General features: G+C 40.2%; 1 protein-coding gene and 1 long non-coding RNA gene across 3 annotated transcripts in view; one reads left to right on the forward strand and one right to left on the reverse strand.

The window, feature by feature from the left end:
* DOP1B (DOP1 leucine zipper like protein B) overlaps positions 1-12,789 on the forward strand; it is a 60,168-nt gene extending 47,379 nt beyond the window's left edge. The window contains exons 28-37 of one of the 2 annotated variants that reach the window (XM_082220483.1): positions 200-282; positions 663-772; positions 1,500-1,646; positions 2,199-2,260; positions 2,413-2,541; positions 4,692-4,828; positions 6,243-6,298; positions 7,791-7,946; positions 9,828-9,960; positions 12,382-12,789. In XM_082220483.1, coding sequence (XP_082076609.1) covers positions 200-282; positions 663-772; positions 1,500-1,646; positions 2,199-2,260; positions 2,413-2,541; positions 4,692-4,828; positions 6,243-6,298; positions 7,791-7,946; positions 9,828-9,960; positions 12,382-12,639 — 1,271 coding nt within the window. In that variant the 3' untranslated portion in view covers positions 12,640-12,789. Of the gene's footprint in view, positions 1-199; positions 283-662; positions 773-1,499; positions 1,652-2,198; positions 2,261-2,412; positions 2,542-4,691; positions 4,829-6,242; positions 6,299-7,790; positions 7,947-9,827; positions 9,961-12,381 lie in introns of those variants that run through there. The other variant, XR_014219113.1, reaches the window with a different exon arrangement.
* On the reverse strand, positions 8,638-12,226 carry LOC309531198. The gene is made up of 2 exons (XR_014219131.1): positions 11,086-12,226; positions 8,638-8,919 (listed from the first exon to the last, which is right to left on the reverse strand). It is a non-coding gene; the product is annotated as an uncharacterized lncRNA (long non-coding RNA).
* Positions 12,790-15,901: the final 3,112 nt, after the last annotated feature.

A 15,901-nucleotide genomic window follows, 5' to 3' on the forward strand; every position in this document is an offset into this window, starting at 1 on the left:
TCTGTTTGGTGAAGAACAAGCTGATTTGCTTGTTTTAAAGGCATGTGGCTAGACATTCGGACTAGATAAGTCTTGCCCAATGTCTTCAGAACAACTTTCTAACCATCGGTCTCCCACCCCCCCAAAAAACACCCACTACTAATGGAAAAAAGTTTAAGGGAGAGCATGAAAGAAAAAGAAAATGTTCCTTCTTCTACAGATACATCAACAGTACCTTCTTCAATGGTCTCTGCCTCTGCCCCATCCGTGTACAGTGTTCAGGCCCTCTCTATCCTTGCAGAGGTGAGTCCTGATTTCTTTTTACTCTGAGAGGGAAACCGCTCTATAGCCACTATCCTTCCTATATATATGTTCCATAAGTGAAAGCTCTGCATGTTACCCTCCATTAACAGGCAGAGCTGCTTGAGCATACAGTGTTATGCCAGCCAGGGAGGAGGGAAAGGGGGATGCATCAGTTGCATTGCTAATGTTTTGGAAATCTATCTGAAGAAGTGTGCATGCACACGGAAGCTCATACCAATAACAATCTTAGTTGGTCTCTAAGGTGCTACTGGAAGGAATTTTTTTATTTTGTTTTGGAAATTTGACACTTCACAATTTTCAGGATTACTGTGAAATCAGAAGAGCTGTTCTTTTTTAAATGGAACGTTCTTTCTCCATAGGTTCTTGCTTCTCTGCTGGATATGGTTTACCGGAGTGATGAAAAAGAGAAAGCAGTGCCTTTGATCTCGCGTTTGCTGTATTATGTGTTTCCTTACTTACGCAATCACAGGTAAATAAATTTTTCCTTACATCACCTATATATAACTCATGCAATATACGCACCATACTTGGGGACCTAACTTGGGCAGATTCCTTGCTTCAAGGTCAAAGCTCTTCCAAGACTGTTATTTTGTAATCTTCATAGATCTGCCAAGCATTAAGTGATTGCCACCTACTGCCAAGATAGCACACGTTTCCTTATTGAAACGAGTCGAGAGCATAGTAATTGTGATGCTTTTTTTCTGATGGTGGGGAAATGGATGCTTGACTGGCATGGAAGTATGGATGCTTGACTGGCATGGAAGTATGTGGAAATTTGGGAGGGTACAATGAGAATTCAGGTTCAACTATGGAAACAGGTACTCCTCTCCAGTTGACGGTCCTGACTTACAAGATATGACTTGGCTTAAGGTTGCTCCTTGAATACAAATCAGCAAAGCAGCAATCTTATTGCCAGAGGTTAGAAATGTCAAAAGAAGAACATAATAATTTATCAGCCATGATAGGGTTCCTCTGCTTGCTGGTGGTACTGACTCCAGATCTGAGCTTGGAAAAGATAACACATTAATTTTCCTTGCAACTAACATAATTTTTTTGTTCAATCAATAATTATCTTATTGAATATCAACAAGGTTAAAGTAGAATGTTGCTATGAAGTCTGTCAGTTTTGGGAGCATGTGAGTGACATACATATTTGGAAAGTAAGTGATTTGTCTGTTGTGTGTGTTTGTTTACAGTGCCTACAATCTTCCTAGCTTTCGTGCTAGTACACAGTTGCTCAGTTCTTTAAGTGGCTATGCTTATACCAAGCGCGCATGGAAGAAAGATGTCTTAGAACTATATATGGATCCAGTTTTCTTCCAGATGGATACTTCATGCATTCAGTAAGGTGTATGACTCGGGCAGTCTTGTTGTTGGCTTCTGAATGTACAAATGGATAAACTCCAGTAGATTACAATGAAGTTGTACTTTTAATTTGGAATCTCTCTAAAGTTGCTAATTTTCCAGTGATTTCATTCAGAAAAACATTGGTCTTTAGAAAAAGAGCAGGTTATCGTCACTGTGTTGAGAGAGTATTTTTAACTGAAACTTTGATTACAATACATCTGCATCTATTCTAATACATTATTTTAAAGATGTGCAAGGCATGGTAAAAAACTAAAGTTGTCCCTCAGGACTGTTTCAATAGCAATATGAAATTTTCTAAAGAGAAGTTAGACTGTCATGTGTAGGAAATTGCGATAAACTGTGCAGCTTGGAGTTGTCAATATCTGCATTCATCATAAACTAAGCACAAGATTTGCACAATTTTACTGCCCAGCACCTGGTTGACTTTGAAAGAAATGTCATCTTCCTTTGTGTTTGCTTCACACAAGGTGCTAGAGGATTTAAACTTAAATTACACTAAACTTTACTTAATTGTTAAATTTCTTCAGTTGGCGAGCCATTATCGATCATCTTCTGACACATGAGAAAACTATGTTTAAAGATTTGATGAGTAAGTATTTTTTCATAATTATTATCCCATTACTTTTAATAGAAAGTTCAAATCAAGAAGAAAACAACCAATTAAACTTTTTATCAAGGTAGCAGCTGTTTTTATATACCAAAGCAATTTGATGTTAATAGCAATTCTGTTCTTGATTACAGCTATGCAGAGCAGTTCTTTAAAACTTTTTCCAAGTTTTGAGCAAAAGGCAATGTTGTTAAAGCGTCAGGCCTTTGCAGTTTTCAGTGGAGAAATTGATCAATATCACCTTTACCTTCCTTTAATACAAGGTGAGTGTTAAAGTTTGCATTGTTCACAGATGTTCAGTAAAAGATGTGAATGGAAAGAAGCATGCATACACATAGGCTCAGTTCGTTTAACAACAACAAACCATTGTGTTACATAAACAATCCACAGAACCATATCCTCCTGCACTTCCTCTTTTACACCAAATCATATGAAATGGAAAGCAGAACTGCAAATCAGGATAAAACAGGTTTGAAATTCTGATTTGGAGGGCAATCACAAAGCATAGTTTGCCAGTTAAAATGCAACAACAAACTATGATCTGCCATGCAGGGGAGGGCATTGGAGCATGCAGGAAGGGGGACGGGGAGGGGAAATGAGCCTGATGCTTGCTTATGCAAAAGCCAAATTATGATTTGATATTACAGATGAACGGAGCCAAGTCAAGGTTCCAAGTTGGCAGTAAGGTGCATTGCTCACAGAATGAGGGTCTGTCTGTTGAGTTTTCTCTAAATCTGAGGGATGCAAATTCATCTTCTGATTTTAGAGACAGAGCTCTATACCCTTCAGAATAGTCTGACTGGAGGGGAAATTGGAGACACTGTGTTGCAGCAGTTCCATCCCTATCTAGATAGACAATCTCTGGAGGTGGTTCTGGGGGAATAGTCTTCCACCCCGTAGTAAGGGGTCAAGCATGTTTCTCCCTCGCCCCCCATTCTATTTCATATCTACACAAAACCACTGAGTGAGGTCTTCTGGAGGTTTGGGATGAGCTGTCATCAATAAACCGGTGGCACCCATCTCTTAGTCCCATTTTCATCAAATCTGAGTAAAGCAGTGGAAGTACTAAATCAGTGCTTATAATTTCACTAATACACTGGATAAGGACCAATAAACCCAAGCTGAGTCCAGACAAAACAGAGGTAATGTGGATCAGTGATTCTTCTGCTCAAGGGAGAGGTGTTTGTCCTATGTTAGACAGCCTTGCACACCCTGGAGGGACAAGCCTGCCGCTTAAGGATGATCCTTGGTCCATCATTAAAGATAAAGGCACAAGTTGCTTCTGGAGCACAAGGTTCCTTCAACCTGCTTAGACTGGTATACTAGCTGTGACCCTAGCCTTGTGGCAAGACCACCTGGGAGAATTTTACCTTTATGATTTCTATATAACCATGTATCCTAATGATGATTTCTATATATCCATGTATCCTAATGATGCTTAAATCACTAAGGCTTCAGTAGGGCCACAAGTGGCTAAATCTCAGGAATCCAGAGTCTACCTTTGCCCTATTTCTCTCTGGCCGGCTATTGTGCTTGAAGGCAACAATAAATCTGATGTGTTGGCATTTTTCTATAGGGAACCTTACCCAGACTGTTTCTCATGCTCATGTGATGGGGGACAGGAAAGAGAAGTCTGCCACAGAATGCAATGTTCTAGCCCAATAACAGATGGGGGGTGGGTTACTCAGGCTTCAACTGTCAAATAGGTTTCTTTTCCTCTTTAGAGCTGAAAATTAGGGTAAAGGGCATCATGATGCACAATATGGAAAAGCAGAAGTATTCTTTACATGGGCATAGGAAGGGCTCTTGCCCCACTCATTGGCTTGATTTTGCTGCAATATATGAATATGTAATATCTAACGCTGTTTGTAATCAGGTATATAAACCCAATGCCCAAGGGGCTCCGGGACCCAGGCTCTGGAAAATATTCCAATGGGTCTTTATTGCTCAGCAATAAACTTTGCCTTCTTTTTTGCCACTGCTGCGTCTGTCGATTCTTGGACACATTTTGAGTGGGCAACTGGTATTCCTTATATGCTTGCAACATACAGTTATCCCTGGTAACCTCTATGTTGGTATCCCTGGTAACCTCTATGTTGGAGTCAAATCACACTTCTTATTATTATTATTATTACTTGTAGGCTGCCTTCTGAAGACGCTTTTGTATTAGTGCCGAATATGGCTGCCAGGTTACTAACTGGGACTGAGCATTATGATCATATTATGCAGTTTGACATTATTTTGCAACTGTAATTGTTATCCAAGTTCATAAGTGTAATAATTTTCCAATGGGTAAGAAGCTTGTTCAGTCCCAGGATGATATAACTAAGCCAGCCAGATACGTTTTAGTGCTCCTGATTCATGACAGTTCAATACAAAAGTGTCTTAAATCTTTTTGTAAATTTTATTCTAGAGCGACTGACTGACAACCTGCGTGTTGGACAGACTTCTGTAGTAGCTGCCCAGATGTTTCTGTTCTTCAGGGTTCTTTTGCTAAGAATTTCCCCTCAGCACCTAACTTCATTATGGCCGATCATGGTGACAGAGCTGGTAAATGGTCCTTAGAAACAAGATGAGACAATAGCCTTCAAAATCTCAGGGAAATCTCCATTCTGTAGTCCATACTTGGCCCCCCAGGTCTTGGCATTCGGCTTGCAAGCCCATTTGTAGGAAGCCATGGCCACCCACCCTGCAGCTGACATCATAAAAAGGGACCCCTGACTATCAGGTCCAGTCGTGGACGACTCTGGGGTTGTGGTGCTCATCTCGCTTTATTGGCCAAGGAAGCCGGTGTACAGCTTCCGGGTCATGTGGCCAGCATGACTAAGCCGCTTCTAGCGAACCAGGGCAGCGCATGGAAACGTCGTTTATCTTCCCACTGGAGTGATACCTATTTATCTACTTGCACTGGTGTGCTTTCGAACTGCTAGGTTGGCAGGAGCTGGGACCGAGCAACAGGAGCTCACCCCTTCGTGGGGATTTGAACCTCCAACCTTCTGATTGGCAAGCCCTAGGCTCTGTGGTTTAACCCACAGTGCCACCCACGTACCTGGCATCATATCTGGGGCGAATAAGGATGGGGCTTGGCCTAAAGAGGCTTTGCACACCAAAACCCAGCAGTAAGCAAAATGGACCTTCCCACAGATCATTTCATGCTAGAGCAGGTCAATCTACTTCACAGAACTCAATGCTAAGCAGTAAAGAAACATCATTTGAGGCCTTGCTTTCTGGGAAGGTGCCTTATTTTAGCAGAATCATAATAGATTCCTGTGTAGGTAGCTCTCTAGACCGCCAGACTTATAGACTCTAGGCCTTGAGGGGAAATGGAGTAGCCCAGTTAATCACCAGTTCAGATCAAGAGTAAAGTAAAGAGTTGTTTGTTGAAGAATAAGAGTAACATTGCAGAAAAGAAAATTTATAGTGTAAGGTTTTACATTATCAGCTGATTTTCAATCTGAAAGCCCAAATTCTCACCAGGATTGAACCCTAAAGATAAGACCCTAATCCAAGTCCAAACGTAGCACCAAATTTATAGCTCCAAAAGCCAGCCCTCAGAGGGTTGTTCCCATTATATATATGTCATTTCCATTATATTTTGCACTTCTCTTTCTTCTTACTTTAGCCAAACAACCCTAAATAGAATGGCTGAGGAAGCCGTTTTGCAATAAAGCACTAGCAAGCAGATTAAAGAAGCTAATCATCTCATTATTGAAAAGGTTAAAAGGAATAACCCACATGAACAGACCTATAGCACTTTTATTGGGGGGGGGGGCAGATAAAAATCCAGCGCACCAAGCCAAAAGGTTTTCCCACTGCTGGTGTAACTAATAGGAAATTTCAGTAAACTGTTGACAGTTGAGTCTTGAGATAGTTCCTATATGCATAATGTAATGTAAAGCTGATTTAATATTGAATTGTATATATTAATACCTTGTTGGTTTCTTCTTTCAATTCTGCAACCCAGATTCAAGCATTTATACAGCTAGAGGAAGATTTAGCTGAAGAGGAGGAACCAGCAAAGTAAGATTTTTTTGCTGTACATAATAAACAGATGATCCTTGGTGAGACCATTCAGTGTGGCAGTTGTAGTTGCTTGCGACCTTGTGACCTGTTTCATAAGTCTGCTTGCTTTGGGAAAGAGCCATAGCTCAGTGGTAGAGTTCTTGCTGTCCTTGCAGAAGTCTGGTTCAGTCCCTAGCATCTCCAGTTAGAAGGATCAAATAGCAAATAATTGGGATGGGGGGGGGGAGAGCACAATCTGCAGAGCCACTTTCAGCCTCAATATGCAATACAGGGCTAGATGGATTGTTAGTCTGACCCTGATGTGAGGTAATTTGTGTTCCCAGCTTTACACAAATAAATAGGATGAGGATCGTTGTAGGGAAGACAATGGGCTGGTTCACGCATGTATTTATATATATTTTTCCCTCAGCATCTGATAACTCAGCACCTGATGACAGCTGACATGTGTGGCCAGACTAAATTGAAAAAGAAATGTACTTGAAATGACTTTGAGAGTTCTGTCTGTGTTACTAGACTGTGGTGGCTCATTCACAAATGCAGATCATAGTTTGTATATTGCAGTCACTTCAGGGAATGAACATTTGTCTCAAACCAGGCCAGTAATTTCAAGGGAGGAAAAGAGAAGCCAAAGCTTGCAGATACACAAAAGATTTTGTAGTGGAATAGCTCCTTATTCAGAAGTTGTATTTCTGAAAGCTGAAAAGTAAGATATGTGGGATAGAATAGTGATGTGCCCCTTTTTTGCTGGATGGGTTGGAATATTTGATAAAAGATCAAATTTCACATCATCATAAATTTGAATGCTATAATGGATGCTGCTATTGCCGATAAAGTGTTCTGGCTTAGCATTTTACTTGAATATCAACTATTTGCTTACATGGGATAAAGTCCTTGGGCCAAAGTGGACCTGTCCCTGTGGAGCAGAACCTCTGGGGCTCGATAACTACCTTCCAAAGTCTTTTCAGATATAGCACATTTGTTTTATAAATAGCATTTCTAATAGCTGCTACCTCATAGAAGCAAGCTGCAGGTTACACACAAAGTCCCAGCTCTCTCATTTTCCTTTTATGAAAAACAACTGTGATATTGAGTAGGGAGCTCTTTGGCCTTTTCCCAGCTTGCCATTTTCCCCTTTAAAATCACCTCCCGCCTTTTCCCCATAAGTGGGCATCAGATCTATATGTATGCACCTGTTAGACAGGGCTTCACCCAGGATATGGTAAGAAAGCACATGAAGCCACCAACTTGCTGAAGTTAAAACAGGTTTCTGGTACGTGGCTGGATGGGAGACCTCCTAGAAAAACCCCAGGGTCTCCCTCAGGTACATGATGGAAGAAAGGTGGGATATAACTGCAAGGATATAAATTTGTAAGTCATTTTTGGTTTGCTTCTTATTCAGCATTTACCTTTTCTTTAAAAATCCAAGAGTAAATATAGCTAGCTCTGTATGTGTTTCGATCCTTAATTTTCATATTTATTAATTTCTCAGGCACAACAGTAAAATAAGTAAACAGAAAACATCAGAGGGCAATGGCCCATTGCTTGGTGACATACAGCAGAATGAGCTCTCCTTGTATTTATCAGCCTGCAAATTCTTGGACACTGCACTTTCTTTCCCACCTGACAAGATGCAATTGTTTCAGATGTAAGCATGCTTATTTTTATTCCTATGACAGTCAGATAGCGCAGCATGCCGAGACACAAGAGCATGTGAAGGTCATCAGGTAGCCCTTGTACATCCCTTTGCTGCATTTTCCCCCTGGCCTTTTTTCTGTTTGTGAGCCATCCATGCACAGGGAGGCCAGATTGTATCCTGCCTTCCTAGTGTCGCATTGCCACCTGGAGACTTCACATTTTCAGTAAGCCTTTCTTCTCTTTGCTGCATAGATTTGTTTATTGACTCCTGGGGATTGATGGTTTCTGTGTTTCATTTATTGATTTTGTTTAGTTTCTTTGGGTACCTCCCTTTTGGTGGCTGTATGTGATAACTGAGTACACTCTTCATCTGCAAGATGCAAAGCAGTCCTGCGGTTTTTTTGTTATTATTTTTTAATTCATAAGTAGAAAATGTGGTGGGTGCCTTTTTGCCTTCGTGGTGTGATAGTTTAGTTTATGGTGCTGCAATAAGAACAGGCACCCCACTAATGTCCTGACAGTTCACTGCCAAACCTACATTAGTTGCTCCCACCCTGATGGCGTGAAAGAAGAGAGATGGTGCTGTCCATTGGTCATGTGTGCTGAACCGAAACGAGTTGAATGATTGTGCCCAATAACCTGTTGGGTGATTTTGTGCTGTCAGAAGTTCAGTAAAGTGATTCAATTTCCCACAGCAGCCAAAGTGTAACAGAGGTTGCTTTACTTAATAAATACAAAACACACTATACACAGTTACTTCAAGATGGCTTCTCTCTCTGAGCCCAGAGAAGGTTTTCAGCTTTCAGAGTCCTTGCTTAAAGTTCTCAGCAAGTCCAAGGCCACCAAACTCCTGCAACTTCAGTCTTCTGTCTCTTCTCCACAATATTTCTCCATGCAGAATGCTTCTGATATAGGCCAGAACTACATGCTAAGGCTGCACAGCACAAAGACTAAGACAGTCACAAGTTGTCTGTAGCTGCATCCTGTGGGAAAACAACATTTTTTTTACCAACTTATGGAGCATTAACTCATTCCTTAACCAGGAATAGGTTTTCACCACAGTGGAATAGACATTAACACTTGTCACATACAAGGACTGTATAGAGAACCTCACAATTTTCTACATGAGAGTGGCTTCCCAGAATAAAATTGTTTTCTTAAGTGAAAGGGCCATAAAGAACAGTGGTGAACTGGCATAACTTGATTGACAACGGTTTCCCATAGAAAGGGGTTCTAACCACAAAAGCATCTGTACAAAGTAAAAAGGCAGCATATCGCATCCATTGCTGGGTTGAGGGGAAATACTGCATTTTACTCTTGAAAGAGCAGCCAGAGGGATCTTATTTCCTGAGATCAAGAGATAAAGTACTCTGGCTGGTCTGTAGAGATTGCCGTCTAAAGATCAGGGAGAATACTTTATCTCAATCAAATCAGCAGATAAGCCTGTAGGGGCGGACAGGCCATTTCCCATAGCTGGGCAGCTGCATCCAGGCTGCAGGTTAAGCACTCTTGCAGAAAACAAATGAGGCCTGCTACATCAAAGTAACTACTGCAGTCTCAAACTAGATGTTGCACATTGGTGCTTCATTTCAGTGTTTCAAACCAATCGAAACATTAGTGTTGTCCTTGTGGTACAATAGAATTTCTGAAAAGCGTCTCAAAATGACAAGCATATCTGGATGAATGTGGAGAAAATCTCAGTATATAGGTTCTGCTCTGCCAAATGACAATCAGGAAAAGAGGGAGCTGAGATACCATCCTTCTCCTTAAATAAAGCTGCTTGTTGACAATAGTTGGGCAAGAATGTTTATTCTTTTCTTTCTTAACCAATGTTCTCAAAATAGTTTCCTCCTGTGTATGCTTCCTGATATCAAAATGCTTTTGTTTCCAGGTACAGGTGGGCCTTTGTTCCAGAGGTGGACACACAGGCTTACAGCACGACATCCTCAGATCTAATGGAAAATCATCAGGAATGCAAACCGCATATTGTCAGAATTGTGGACTTAATAAAGCGGAAATATGGGGTAAAGTCTAAATTTCAGTTGGTTTTCATAGTTCTAATGATTTCATAGTTTGTTTAGAAGGATTACCTAGCTACATTTTGAAACCTAAATGTCCTGACTGTCCAGATTATATTTTTATATAGTATATTTGTATCATGCTTCTTCCTTGACAACAATATAAATAAGCCTTCCAAGTCAGAATAGTGGCCTAGCATATGGTGCAACTAGCACAATCCATGCCCAAGCATAGTAAAAAAAGGGAAGTACAGTCGTACCTTGGAAGCTGAACGGAATTCGTTCCGGAAGTCCATTTGACTTCCAAAACGTTCAGAAACCAAAGCGCAGCTTCTGATTGGCTGCAGGAAGCTCCTTCAGCCAATTGTGGTTTTTTAAAATAATGTTTTTATTAATTTTCTATTTTTACAATCCAATAGGCCACATTAATACAATTCCAAATTATAATATAATCCAAATAAAATAACCAATTATTCCATACCAAATCACATAACTTTGTGTGGCTTCCCATGCTCTGAGGTTCGGGCCATAATGATCTAATGTCCTGCAATAGAACTTAGTCCAAATAGTACAATTCTTTGGTTAATCTTCTTTTATTTTGTCAGTCACTGATCCGACAACTTTTTCGCCTTTAAATAGTCCATCCGTTAATTTAGCAAGAGGGTTAATCCTGTGTTATTCTGCGTAGAATATTTTCTGAGCTTCTTCTTACTTCCACCTGTTGTCATCCAAAAGTCTCAGCAACTCTCTGTTGGTTTCGTTTCTGCACACAAGGGTAATTTTCAGTGCATCACTCCAAGACAAAGAAGTCTGGCATCCCGCCATTAACCCCGGGCAGATATCCAAGATTTTGTACTGTGATCTCACTCCAACTGTTAATGAGCAGATTCTTCCCAAAATCCTGATAAATCTAGTCAAGAATTCTTTTTATTGTTCCAATTAGGGTCGTTGCCAAATCCTAATCAAGATTCTACACAGTTCCATCCTTTAGTTAACCCATAGAAATAATCAAATGGTCTTTAAATCCCGCTTGCGTTTTCAAATAATTTATCACTTCGGGGGAGATTTGCCAAATAAAACAGCAAGTATATCAAGAGAGTAAAAAATGGAGGCTCACCCCCCCCCACATACCATTCCAATTGTGACAGAAGTCCTTCTCCAGATCGAAACCTTAGCCCTCAAGACAACCTGCCAACTGAATCAGTCTCTATCTCCCCTAATTCAGAGCATGCCTGTTAATTAAGTCCAAATATCACCTTAAAAGGAGTACTTCCACTTGTGGCCTTGGCTTTGGAAAGTTGTCGATTATGCACGGTGCATAACACCCAGCGCCCTCTGCCCCCCGCATTCCTTCGGAACGGGTGGGAGGTATTGCACGATCTGCGGGTGAAGCTAGCCTCCCCCGGCCCTGGGGGAGTTTTGTGAGGGTAATTACTCCCATATCATCCTCAATTAGCCACGCGAAGCGACTCCGCTGGCATGGGCACAAATGAGCGCCATGGTGGTCCGTGCCGGAAGCCGCTTTTTTGCTCCTTCAGCCAATTGGAAGCTGCAGAAGCCCCACCAGACGTTCGGCTTCCAAAAATAGTTCGCAAACCGGAACAGTCACTTCCAGGTTTGCGGCGTTCAGGAGCCAAAATGTTTGAGAAAGCCTCTCCTCCTTCCGGAGGGGAGGGACTGTGAGCGTGAGACAATTCCCGCGTCACGCAGGGGGCATTCTGCCCCCTGCCCTCTTATCATCGCTGGCGCACCACGCCTACCAGTTGGGCACCCAATCGGGTGCCACCGCGGGGGGGGGGGTTTAGCCGCTCAAATGTAGCCGTGCCAGCTCTCCCCGCCATTGCGCTTCAGAACTTTCTTGGTATTTGGCGGTTAGGCATTGGAATGTGTTGTTGGTGTATGGAAGGGCAAGGTGAGGCCATCGCCTACCTCTTCACTTATGGGTATTCTGTTAAAGGAATCCAGCGGTTGTGGATCCTGTCCGATGCCCTGTGTGGTGGGGGGTCATGGCACAACCCTCGGTGACATCAGGGGAGAGCTTATAGTTGTATTTGCATCAACAGGCTCCCCCTACTGGTGGTTAACCCCTCATTAGACTCACCCCTCTCCGAGTGGGTGGAGTCAAATTTGCTGTGGTCCAGTGCCTAAGCCAATACCTTCTCACATGCTGTAATCAATAAAGTTGTGGCCTTTTCTTGCCCCCATTAACCTAATATACTGTGTCCACGTGTCTTCATTCCCTCAAGCGGGGATTGGGTCCTCGAATCTAAGCTTATCTAAGCTTTGGTAAAATAAACTAATTGTACAATGTTAAAAACTGCTGAATTAAAATTAAAATCCCAGTATTCAATACATGTTTCAGTTTATATACGAAACAAAATTCCTGTAAATGTGTATTTGCAACTTTAATTTTTTGTGTTCTTACAGGATCAAACTACCAATGAGAGAGCAACAAAGCACTATAGCTTCCCTCTTTTGGACCTTCGTTCTATCTCAAGCATCACACAGTTAATGCCATTCTTCAGAATACTAAGCTGTGCTTTTAAAACTGAAAGCAGCAAGGCACTGAATACACATAGCTCAAAGGATTTCAAACTGGACTATCCAACCGGCAGTGGAACAAGGACACTGAAACTACTGGAAGAGTGTGTGGAGCATGACTTTATAGAAAATATGGAAAGTTAATATGCTTTAAAGTACTTGTATTATACAAAGGTTGCAATTGCCACTCAGTTTCAATTGTATTGAAAAAATGTAAATATGAGAATGAAACATTTTAATGTTGACAGATTTTACTTCAGTTTGTTTTTTCCTACTGATATAATCTTTCACCTGTTCTATTGTAGGCTTATGCCTTTTACTTTGCCAGAGAATTGCTTACCCGCGTCCCCAGGGCCGAGAAGAGAACAAAAAAAGTTCCAGGAAAGTTTCCTCTTTGGAGAAAAGAGTTTTATTGCAAATCTGTGCACAGTGACAGTCAGCAGAATATATAGTTTCTAAAATCTGACTGTACCTTTACCATGTTCAGCAAGCATTTTTATACCTAAAAGCATTCACCCTCCTCCCATACCTCCCCCCAAAACATCTCCAATCAGCTGGCGAGTTTTCAACTTATTTCCTTTTAGGGCATATCAATATTTGCTGGCTAAGGCTGCTAGCTAAGCACTTCCCCTGCTGGTTAAGCATTTTCTCTGCTCAGTAAGCACCCCCTCCCAACTCCTTGTACACGTGTCTTCTTTTGCTAGCAAAGCATTTCCTTCGTATCATTACTTAAAAAGCAGAAGCAAAGCAGGAAACATCTTGCTAGTGGTTTTTCAGTTAACAGCAGTTTCTGGCTGGGCAGGAAGCGACCTTCTGACCTGTAGCTAACATCAGCAGTTCCAAATAGCTGATTAGGCAGGAAGTGGCCTCATGACCTGTCTGTTTTAGACTTTTGCAAATAACTGCATTTTTGAGTTTGAGCTGTGTAACCATCCTAGCAGAGTGCAGGAATTTACTATGTGTAGATAATATTAATGATTAACCGTTCCCCTCTCCCTTCACTATGTCTTGTTGATAAGTGGCATGTTGCCTCAGGTTTTGTGGAAGCAAATTAGCATTATAAATGTGCACATGTCTTAAGATGATTTTTGTTTGTTTGTTTTACTTCCAAAGTAAAACAAGCATACTTTAGTTCCTCATGTAATGAAGGCAATAGATAGCAAATCAATCTGAACAAGACTATAATTCGTAGGAAATTTTAAAGACAGGATCAAGATATAAACATGGAATATTTATAACAGGCTTGTTGGCAGACGGGAACACTCTTCTGAAGTTATTTTAGTCCTGCCTCTGAACATCTCTGTAGTAAGCAGATGCAAACAAAATATCTGTACAAATATCTGTGATCCTTCTGCCGTAGCCTTTACAGCCTAAGCCTACAAGCATATGCAGTAGGCCTTGCTGAGCTTAATGGAAATTGCTTTTTGGTAAAGATTCATAAGATTTTAGGTTACAAGGGATATGTTTGCATAGGATATATACAACTAAGAAGGAAAAAAAAGAAATTATTGGAAATTTATTTGACTGGTTTTAAAGTCATTATTGTCTTCTGTAGTTTGCTGAGTTATTGCTGAATTGTTTAGGCCTAGAAAAACATTTTTTTTAAATCAAGAAAATCTTTTTTTAAAATAAAAAAAGAGAAAAACATTAAAAATTGTGTGCATAGGGACTGCACAATTCTTGAAAGGCATGTATATATAATAAAATGTAGCATTAGAGGTACTTAATTTTCTAAGCAAGTACTTTACAGTGCTGCACTAAAACATCTGCGCAGATAAATATTTCCTCTTTTAAAGTGTTGCAAAAGACTGGAAACAACTGCTTTTGTTGTGATTTACGGTAATTTGAGGGAGAAGGTTTTGGTTCTGCCATTTTTCTGGCATAGCATTTGTAATGCACAAGCAGACTAGAATTTGTGAAGGGTATTGGCTAGATGGGTGTCATGCTAGCTTCAACTGGAAAAAGTGTTAAAACAAGAAGTCTAGATAAACAGAATTGCTAGCCTGTTCTTTAAATGTACTGGATATTATGCTTTCCTATTTTTATAACTGTCAATGTAAATAATACTATTTCTTTAGCATGTATTTCCTTTCCCCCACAATATTGATATATCTAGCACCTTCACTTCCTAAAAAAAAGACTGGGCAGAATCCAGCCAAACTTGAGCACTTTTATTTCCCATTTCCTTCAGTAGGAAATGTTTTAATCTATTTAAATCTCTCCACTGAAATCAATGGGGCTTAAAAGTACTTGTATATGGATGAATTGTGCCGCAAGTTTTTGTGTGTGTGTGTGCAATATTTTTGTGGAACACTTGGATTTGAATAATTAAAGCCAAGAGGTGTTTTCCTTTTTCCTTTTTTATTTCAGTGTTGTCACTTTTTAGAAAACTGCCCACCAGTACCAAAAACACGTGGTGTATAGTACAAAGGTTTCTGACAACATTCTTTCAACATTTTATATAGTAGACTATTTGTGTGCTCTTATCTACCGGCCAATTAATAATGGGGTTTCGGAATTCATTTTGATACTAAATAAAATGCTGATACATGCATTACATGCTTTATTGTAATTATGTTAAAGGGACTAAAATAAGCATTTGTTAATATATTTGGTAAAGTGATGATGAAATTATGCTTCTAAGCTAAACCCTCATTATGAATGTGAAATTAAATTCATCTGAATGTAAATTAATTTCATAAGTTGCTTTATCAAAGGTATGAAGGTGGTGTATCCATTTTAAAGCATACCTTGCCCTTCAATATTACGCGTTCACTGGAATATTAAAACAATTACAAAACTTTAAGCAAATGTTGCCAGCACTCAGGGAAACAGAAAAGTCTTCATTTGCAAATCTTTCTTGTCCTAGTACTGTGAAGTGCAGCTAATCTCAGATATTTCACAATACAGTTCACACCATTTTCAACCCACAGAAGTAGGCAGATACTTGGCATTTAATTAGTAACTTGCTGTACCAATCAAGATTACATCTCTCATTAAGCTTTCTTCTACTTTCATTCTTCTTTGAAACCATCTTTGAAACCATCCCTTTCTTTGAAACCATCTGAGGACTATCCTATTTATCAGTTCATGCCATTTAAACATTTTCTTAATTTTCTACAAAATTGCATCAACCTGTCTACTAGAAGTGCTGTTGCTTGATGTCTACTAAATATCACATACTGCAGGTTCACATTCAATGTAACAAACAGCATTCTGCCTTTGTTTCTTCAGGGCCAGTTTCCCACATCTTGTTGTGCAAAAATAATTCCATTTTGGGAATAGGAATAACAACACGGAGTTAGATTTGTGATTCTCTGGTCCACTATAATGTTTCTGAGTTACTGTTCATAACTTACGGCTGCATTAGTTAAATTGATTTAAATATTTGTATTTGCTAATTTAG

The sequence above is a fragment of the Podarcis vaucheri genome, assembly GCF_965113315.1.
Source record: "Podarcis vaucheri genome assembly, chromosome: 4".
Taxonomy (NCBI): Eukaryota; Metazoa; Chordata; class Lepidosauria; order Squamata; family Lacertidae; genus Podarcis; species Podarcis vaucheri.